A 9,792-nucleotide genomic window follows, 5' to 3' on the forward strand; every position below is an offset into this window, starting at 1 on the left:
TCACAAGACTCACAATTTGGTGGTGTTGATTTTCAACTATCTTATAAAGAATCAAGAATCAAATAATGATGCTAGGCTCATCATCTACCAAACATAAAAAAAAAAAAAAAAAAAAGGATTGTTCAACATACGACTATCTGACTATCTCCACTCATTGACTTGCTTGATATGGACCTTATTGTTTAAGTCTGAACACCAACTCAAGAACAGGCATAACTAATAGATTCTTTCTTAAAATTCTGAAGAAGAAGTATGGGTAGTTTTTCTCAGATATTGATCAAAATTCTTTCCACAATTCTCATATTCAACCACATACAGTACTGCTATGTGTTGAAAACTAATGCTCAGATTGATACGAGTAATATTTTTCCCTTGTGCTCCGGAGATAATATCACCTCTAATACATATCGGTCAAACCTTAAACTTCTTCTGTCTTCTTTAACAAATTCATTCAACAAAACCATTATCCTCAATGGATATTACAACGACACAGTCGGTCGAAAGCCTAATACCGCCTATGGAAATTATCAGTGCAGAGGTGATATCACACTAGAAGATTGTCGATCTACTGTTGATTTAGCCGTGAAAGAAGTACAGCGAAGCTGCCCAGACTCTAAAGAAGCAGTTATTACATACAAAGAAATAGTCGCTTTAAAGTTTTCCGATCAATCATACTTCTCAACCATGCGAGATAGTCCATACTTTCCACTCCCTAATGCAAATTCCGTTACAAACCCGGATGAGTTTAATTCAGGACTCGATGAATTGGAGAATTATATTTTGGAAAAAGTTGCTTTTAATGGCGTCTCCAATACTTCTTCTTCAACAAATAGAAATTTGTATGGTATTGGAAGCATAGACGTTTCGAGCTCACAGAAAATATATGGGCTAGCTCATTGCACTGCTGACTTATCAGTTAAGAATTGCACTCAGTGTCTTCGTGGGATAATGGATAATTATCGAAAATCGTTTAGCGGGCGAGTAGGTGGAAGAGTTATTTGTTGGAGCTGCTATTTTAGATATGAGACATATCGTTTTTATGGACCCAACGCAACTTCCCCGCCATTTCCATCCCCTAATATTATGAACCCACCACCGTGTAAGCATTTAAATACGTACATCCGGCGGTTTTAGCTAGATGGTTTAATTAGGAGAAGAACACAATATTATTGATTATTGAATTACTATGTGAATTGTTTCATGTTCTTGCAGCAAAGCCAAAGATTTCGCGTAAAGTGCTGCTGATCATTATAGTTGTTCCTTCAGTGATTACAACAGTATTATCCATCATAATCATTTTGTATTTCTGCGTAAAGAGAAGAAAGAAAGTACTCGAAAGGAAAATTGAAGGTAAGCTTTCTTATTGTAGGAATATGATCTTTTTTCCGAAATTTGTATTGCTTAGTAATTTGATTCTAGTTCTTTGTTTTTTTTTTATGTATGAAGATATCGATGAGATTCAAAGTGCTGAATCTTTGCAATATAAATTCAATACGATAGGCGCGGCTACGCAAAATTTCTCAGATGCCAATAAGCTTGGGCGAGGCGGATTTGGTACTGTATATAAGGTACTGACAATAAGATTGCGTATTCAGGTGTGGCTTTATAACTTCACGCACTTTTCAGTTTATCCCATTTGTTGCATTTGTCAGGGTACAATGCCAGATGGACAAGAAATAGCTGTGAAAAGATTGTCTGAAAATTCTGGTCAAGGTGAAGAAGAATTTAGGAATGAAGTTGTCCTATTGGCGAAACTACAACACAAAAATCTTGTAAGACTTCTAGGCTTCTGTTTAGATGGAGATGAAAAGCTACTCGTGTACGAATTTATGCAGCACGGAAGCCTCGATCAGTTTTTATTTGGTTTGGCTTCCTTCCTTTTATCTTTTTCTATCATTCGCAATGCAATAACTTTTCAACTCATACCGCATTTCGCTTGTTGAATACTGAACGTGTAGATCCTATTAAACGCGCATTGTTGAATTGGGAAAGGAGATACAAGATTATAGGAGGCATTGCTAAAGGACTTCTGTATCTTCATGAGGACTCTCGACTTAAGATTATTCACCGAGATCTCAAAGCCAGCAATGTACTATTAGGAGAAGATATGGTCCCCAAAATTTCAGATTTTGGAATGGTTAGGATGGTGAATCAAAATCAAGTCAGCACAAAACGGATTTGTGGAACTTTGTAAGTATTCTAGCTATTCATAAATTATGCTTCCCAACAATATAAATATGACCACTCTGCAGAAAGAAATCTTCCATATACATGTTACTGGATTTTGCAGTGGATACATGGCTCCAGAATATGCAATGCATGGTAAATTCTCTGCAAAATCAGACGTCTTTAGTTTCGGTGTGTTAATTTTAGAGATCCTGTGCGGAAAGAGGAGTAATTCTTTTGGTGGATTTGATGGTGCTAAGAATGTCTTAAGCTACGTGAGTATGAATTTTGTTTGTGTAATTTTTGGACATGTAAATGAACTTATTACTGCACACTAACGCTAACCATAGAAATTAACCATATTTTGTAGGCATGGGGCCTTTGGGAGGAGGGGAAATCTGTGGAGTTGTTGGAACCATCACTAAGAGATTGTTATTCACCAAACGAAGTGATGAGATGCATCCAAATTGGGTTGTTGTGTGCTCAAAAGGATGTAGCTAATAGACCTACAATGGCGTGGATTATTCATATGCTGAATAACCACTGTGTCATTCTGCCATCACCTTTAGCACCATCTACATTTGTATTGCGCGGTGAAACAGAACTCAACATACCTTCTGAAGATGGTGATAACATAAGCGTGAATCAGGTGTCAATGACAGAATTTTACCCTCGATGACCATGTACTATTAGCCAAACTACATTTGGGAGTTCAACTTGACCTTTAAGGAGAGATGATAACTGAATGTAATCAGTATACATATATGGATTATTTTCCATGAAAGAGTGCTAATTTGATATGTTCATTTTTGATTGATTAAGTAGTTATCATATCCATATGATCCCACTTCGTATGCTATGAATCTCTTCCCTCATTACCCAACTCCGAAATTAAATTAAAAAATAATGTTGAAATATCATGTGCCACTGGTTAGAGTGTGCATGAAATCAGACTCGATGTAATGCTTTTTCTTTTTACTCGATGTAATGCTAAGATGTCAACCCGTGTGATTGCACGGCGGCTTAGGACACCTTCATGAAAACCTTATATTCCTAGAAAAGGTTCTACCCTATGGTAACATATGTCACATAGGCTTGAGGGGAATGTTGTTTTTGGCACGAGTAAGACCAGTGCATGCTTTCATCTCAGTGCCGCATCGAAGCAAAGAAATGTAGACTTGTCAACGATATTTATCGGAACGGATACGGCTTCTAAAATACTGTATCCGTATCTGATAAGAATTATCGGATATTCGATATTCAATATATAATATCCGACGAATATTCAAAAATATTTTTTGTATTTGTATCGATAACATTTTCGGATATCCAATAATATTTCGTTATAATAAAAATAATTTAAATTCTTATTTAGTCTTTCTCTACATTTCACAAATTACAAAAAATAATGAAACCCTAGGAAAATTTGACTAAATAAAACCAAATAACTTGATCACATACAAAAATTTCACTTTATAAATTATTACATTAAATCAGATTTACATAAAACTTAAATCTTCTTTATTAGATCTGAAAAAATTCTCCGCTTTTCTCACAACATGAACTAGTTGTATTTTTGTTCTTACATAATATTTTTATTTCTATGTTTTCATATGCTACTAAGTTAACAACTAAATATGTTATTACAAAAAAAAAAAAGCATATGCATTCTTTAACGGATATCGGAGATTATCCTATATAGGATATGATAATGCCCTTTCTGTATCCATTTCATTAAAGTAAGAATATCCGTTATCTGAAATTTAGGATAATATCCTAACGGTTCTGACGAACTCGGATAGATATGGGATATTAGGTTATCCATTGACAGGTCTAAAGAAATGGCATGGAAATAAGCTTGCAGTTACGTGCAAGTCTAAAATCTTTCTTATGCTTGAAAATGATTCAAATCCAGTGACACGTGCAAATTTATCATCTTTAGACTTTATGACGTTGCACTTCTCGGAACAAGACTAAGTTGGAACAGCGTGGAATCTACGTTTAAGGCATCATACTTGCAAAGCATGTTTGGAAAGGAAAATCTACATGCATTTTCCTGATGAGTTTTAAGTTTTAAAACCCGATCACTTTACTACAGTGTCGCAGCAGGGAGTTTTGGCCTGCGCGACTGATATGGTTATAGATACCGGTAAATAAGATATTCGATTCTCTCAAACTTGTGAAGATTGATTTTAGAACTAATTCTAGTAAACTTGAAAATATGTAGAATATGATAGCAGTATTATGAGAGACTGGGACTCAGGATTACACCATAAAACTCATTCATGTGATTCATATATTTATTCTAGACAATTATAGCCTAATAATAATAAAATATTGACTCAATGTCTTTTCCAAAGTAGATTTCTAAAAGATTAGTTGTAAATCATAAACATGACGCATCAAAAGTACTTAAGACCAAGCATACATCATCAAACAAAATAACATAAAATGATTAAATATAATTACCACATGTATGAAATATGGCTTCCTCCATCATCCCATTATTAAGGTTTAGCTCCACATGTCGAAAACACGCTCAAAACATCTCCATTGCTCAAAAAAGTGTTTACAAAGAAGAAATATTATAACACACGGAATCTGCAACTCCCTGTGAGCGTTACAAATACAAGTATTACAGAGAAACTGTTGGAAAATAATACTTTCATTTGCAAAAAGCATATTGCAAGTGAAGCTGAACATCAACAAATCTCTTTTATTGTTGAAGAAACAATGGTTTTTGCGACTGACTTGGGCGGTATTATGTTCTTTCTTTTTTCTTTTATGAAAGTGCAGAAAACGATTATGCACTTCTCTGATCTTCTCTGTGTCCTTCCAATCCTCTCTGTTAGGACCCCAAACTCTCGATACCCCCTGTTGTGACTCTTCCAACTGATTTATACACACACACAACACCCAAAATCTTGAGAAAATATCTTTCCAAATATATTTTTCTTCCCCCACAATCCACGGGAATTTCATTCCCTCCAAACTCTTTGTACGTGTATGATTCATTCCACGCTCTTCCCATAATTCTCTTGGTAATCGATAGAAACAAATCGTGTCAGAATATCTTCTCCCCATTCTTACGTAATTGTCGGAAATATAACCAAAATTCCGAGAAACTCCATATCTTTTTTTATCGAGAATTAAGTTAAATCTCTTTTTTTTTTCTCGAATATAAAACTACTATCAATCTTGTTTACATAAAACAAGACTAACCTAATCTTCTCCGCAAAAGCTTATTTCTTCAAAAACACCTACAAACACATAAAATTCCAAAATAAGTACAAAAATGAGCACTAATAATATAGAGAATTGAGGTCAAAATATACACATAAAACCGTCCATCAAATACCCCCGAACTTATTATTTGGTAGTCCCGACCAAGTCTAACCTAAAAAATAAAATCCTAACTCACTGTCGCAAGCATCCCGATTGCACTTAGCATGTGCAACAATCCTTTAAACCCCTAGGTGGCCCTAATGGCCGAGTTATAGTTGGGAGGGTTTACTAGAGGTTTACCCAAAAAACCTTTACTCCAAACCTTATCTACCTATGCAGATTCTTGGAACGATACTAAATAATCTGCTTAGTAGGCATACTCTCATTGACTGCAGAAGGAAGTACCCTGATGCAAATTAAATTCAGATATCTACTCAGATAGTCGCACTATGGACATCAATATCCATAGTCAAATAAATCACATGAATAGATTAAGAAGATGGAAATAGAGATAGATGGTTTGCGGTGTTGACTAAAGTGAACGGTGTTTCACATATATGTCTGAAGGTCACTGCCAAAATGAATCCTATGAATCCTAATGGATTGAGATACTGGTCTGAACTCTAATATCAACACATCCGGTGTATAGAAGGGACTCAATGGCCTATAATCATAATTCTAAATCAACTCGGTTGGTATATACAAAGGACCAGGCGATCGATTTTATTGAACAATAATAATCTCTATTTTTTTTCTTTTTTTCGTATATGTATATATATACTCCGATTGGTTTAATTGGTCTGGTCTTTTCTTTTTCTTATTTTTTTTTAAAATAACCCAATCACTCTATCAGCGATGATAACAATTCGAGAAACAAAAAGTTTGGAAAAATAAAAACAGAAAGAAATTAGACGACTTCGAGATATGGTGAAACTACCATGTTAATTTTAACACTTGAGCTCTGTCCATTTATGAATATACCCTAATTTTGGATTCCTTAACTCTTACAACCAATATGTTTTCTTCCACTTAGATTGATTAGTGTTGTCCTGAATTGGCACAAATTACCAGGCTCTTGAGTTTCGTAATGCAACTAAAAAGTTTACTCCGTACCCTCAAACTTAAGTCTAACATTGTCCTCAATGTTCTAAAGATTAAATTAAAAACATGAACAAGGAGAAACTATTACCACTTGAAGAAAATGAGTTAAGGAAGGATATTACTGTGTCGCATGAGCACGGGTTACCTCCCAACAAGTGCTAAGTTTAAAGTCTTCATCTAGACATCAAATACTACAAAATGTCTAGTCACCTTTCAAATCATATACCAATAGACGAAATAATTTTGGGTCATCAAAACAAAATAAAGCTGACACAATTATGAGACAACTGCACCGTATCAGAAAAATGAAAATATAAAGAACAAGATGATCTAAAGTTTCTCTCAAGACAACTGATTTTATCTGTGGCAACCACTTGGGCTTCATATGAGTGTCTCTATAAACAGATTCATCCGAACAACGGGTCTCTAATAGCTGAATTTCCTCCTAGACAGTATTAGGAAGATTGGGTTGTGGAATCTGAAAAGCCTCACCTCAGATGCACAAATCTCGAGTCCCAAGTTAAAGACTTATAATAAGGATACTTGACGATTACAAGAACCATCACTATTCCAAAACTTAGGGTAATCACTACTCTCTGTAACACCTAACACTATTGTTTGAATTTCTGGATCCTTAGAATCTTTAAAATAATCAAGAGCATCTTCTAAGTTACTATACCCAAACTTAGAGTAATCATTACTCCGAGAAAGACATACAACTATTGCTTGAATTTCAGGATCTTTAGAGTCTTTAAAATAATCGAGAGCTTCTTTTAATTTTAGAGTCTGTTCACAAATCTGACCTAAGAGAATTGTCTCATCAAATTCATCAAAAGAATCACCAAATAAAATGTCGTCAAATTATCCTGAACTAAATTGTTGATCGTATTCACTTCTTCTAAATCATCGATCATAGAAGGTTGTCTAGTTACATTAAAGACATTTAATTCAGTGGTCATATTTCCAAAGGATATGTTCATAATCCTGATTCCACATTTGACGACAATATTAGACGTCGCTAAAAATGGGCGACCTAGAATCACCGGTATTTGAGCCATAGTATCCTGAACAGGCTGGGTATCTAGAACAACGAAATCCTTTGGATAAATAAACATATCCACCTCAATCAAAACATCCTTTATGATACCACGAGGAACTTTGGAAGACCCATCATCTAATTGCAATGTCATTTTAGCCGGTTTCAACTTACCAAGACCTAGCTGGTTATACACATGATACAAGAGTAAGTTAACACTAGTTACTAAGTCAAGCAATGCCTTATCAATTGAGTGATTACCGACCACACAAGATATAGTGGGGCATAGTTTTTATACTTATGAGGTGTTTTTCTTAAAAGGATTAAACTTACTTGGCCATCTAAAAAGGATTTCTTATGGACACTCAGCTTATGCTTTCGTATACAAAGATCTTTAAGGAACTTGGCATAAGCAAGAATTTTCCTAATTGCTTATAATAATCGGATGTTAATGTTCAACTTCTTAAATATTTTCATTATTTCGTTGAAAGTCGACTCCTTCTTTGTTTGAACTAACTACTGTTGATATGGGGCTCGAGGCACAAAGTGATACCTAGCAGGAACTGCATTGGCATCACTAGAAATTTTTTTAGTCGCTTTAGCTAGTGGATCCTCTTAGGGAATAGAAGGTGAATCTACAGTATCTCCACTATTAGGCATGGCTACCTTATTGTATACCATTTTACCGCTCCTAAGGGTTGTTATCGAATTCACATGTTTTGATGTTTTCTCAAAAGATATTTCATGAACTCCTCTAGGATTGGGTATTGGTTGACTAGGGAACTTATCGTTTTCTCTTAAAGAATCATTTATACGGCTAACCTTGGTTTTTAAATCGTAAATAGCCTCATAGTTAGCCTTGGTCGTCTTTTTATTTTCTTCTAAACATTGTGCAACCGGTTGCTGAAAATCTACAATGTTCCAAGTTAACAAGGCGAGAGACTCTTCTAAACTCATGATCTTCTTATATGAAGGATGCTGAAATTTTTCTGGACCTGAAGGATTCTTAGTATAGACAAAACCTGGGGATCATTAGAATTACTAAATTGACCTTGACTATGGCGCTTAGATCTTGCAAAGTTCGGATAGTTTCTCCAAACATGATTATAGATTTCTAAATATGGGTCAAACTTATGAGAGTTATTGAATCTAGTGTTATTTTAAAGAGCACGGGCTTGATCTTCAAAAGTCTGTCCTTCCCAAAAGGGATCTCTTCTACCACTAGTTTGATTCAATTTTAAAGATTTTAACCTTTTTGTTATAGCTGCAATTTTGGCATCTGATTCAAAGTTTCCTTATACTCTATTAACCTTTATTTTTCCTAGAAGAATTGTTTGGGGTTCCCTAATATTCTCATATTGCTGGATCTTTTGGGCAATGTCATTCAAAAATATCACCGCCTGGTCAACTGTCTTATTTTCAAACCCACATGTACACAAAGACTCAACCATGGTTGTTGTTGGATAATTTAAACCCTCATAAAGGATCTAAACTAGCCTGAACTTTTCTAAGCCATGTTGAGGATATTTTGATAGTAAATCATTGAACCTTTCCAGATACCTATATATATAAAGATTCTCCCTCTTGTGGAGCAAATGTGCAAATCTGCTGCCTAATAGATGATGTTTTGTGCCTAGGGAAAAACTTGTTGAAAAAGGCAGATGTAAGTTGTTCAGATGATGAAATTGACTCAAAAGTCAAGCTATATAGCCAATATTTGTCTTTATATCTCTGGGCTAAAGGAAATAACCTAAGTTTCAATGCTTCGTCATTTAGGTCTCTGATTCTGATTATACTACATATTTCCTCAAATTCCCTAACATGAAAATACATATTCATTTCTTTCCCATAAAATACTAGGAGCATCTGTATGGTCCAAGGTTTCAGTTCATAGTTGGCTTCAGTGTTAGCTAACCTGATGGCTGATGGATATGACTAGTTCTAGTATGATTCAATCAAGTTCTTAAAGTATCATTTCTTGATCAGTCGGAGTACTAGGTGTACCTTTCTCAAAAATAAGTTTTCCACAAGAAGGGTCTCTAGAATAAGGTATTCGAGATCCTTGTTTCATACAATAGAACTACTAGATCTCTCACTAATAAACCGGCCTAGAGCATATCTTTAACGTTTTGGCATACAATAAAAATTTCCTAAATCGGGAGGGGATTCTAAGCAATCAAAAACAAGGATGACTTAACCAAATCACTTAGAGAATTTATAATACAACAAGCATCATGGTTCCACTCAGATTGTTTCTAGACCAG

At 34.9% G+C, this 9,792-nt stretch overlaps 1 protein-coding gene across 1 annotated transcript; it reads left to right on the forward strand.

Annotated features, from left to right (window-relative positions):
* The first annotated feature begins 209 nt into the window (after nucleotides 1–209).
* On the forward strand, nucleotides 210–2,945 carry LOC113285488 (putative receptor-like protein kinase At4g00960). Its single transcript, XM_026534367.1, has 7 exons — nucleotides 210–1,099; nucleotides 1,213–1,350; nucleotides 1,447–1,568; nucleotides 1,653–1,863; nucleotides 1,959–2,190; nucleotides 2,291–2,441; nucleotides 2,537–2,945. The coding sequence occupies exons 1-7, from the start codon at nucleotides 253–255 to the stop codon at nucleotides 2,843–2,845; spliced, it is 2,010 nt and encodes a 669-aa protein (XP_026390152.1). The 5' UTR covers nucleotides 210–252; the 3' UTR covers nucleotides 2,846–2,945.
* The last annotated feature ends 6,847 nt before the right edge of the window (nucleotides 2,946–9,792 follow it).

This window comes from Papaver somniferum, chromosome 6 (genome assembly GCF_003573695.1).
Source record: "Papaver somniferum cultivar HN1 chromosome 6, ASM357369v1, whole genome shotgun sequence".
NCBI classification, from domain to species: Eukaryota; Viridiplantae; Streptophyta; class Magnoliopsida; order Ranunculales; family Papaveraceae; genus Papaver; species Papaver somniferum.

Coding starts and splice junctions, on each gene's coding strand:
- LOC113285488 (XM_026534367.1), top strand. CDS start 253: ATGGGTAGTTTTTCTCAGATATTGATCAAAATTCTTTCCACAATTCTC. Junction 1,100..1,212: donor TATTATGAACCCACCACCGT/GTAAGCATTTAA, acceptor ATGTTCTTGCAG/CAAAGCCAAAGATTTCGCGT. Junction 1,864..1,958: donor CCTCGATCAGTTTTTATTTG/GTTTGGCTTCCT, acceptor CTGAACGTGTAG/ATCCTATTAAACGCGCATTG.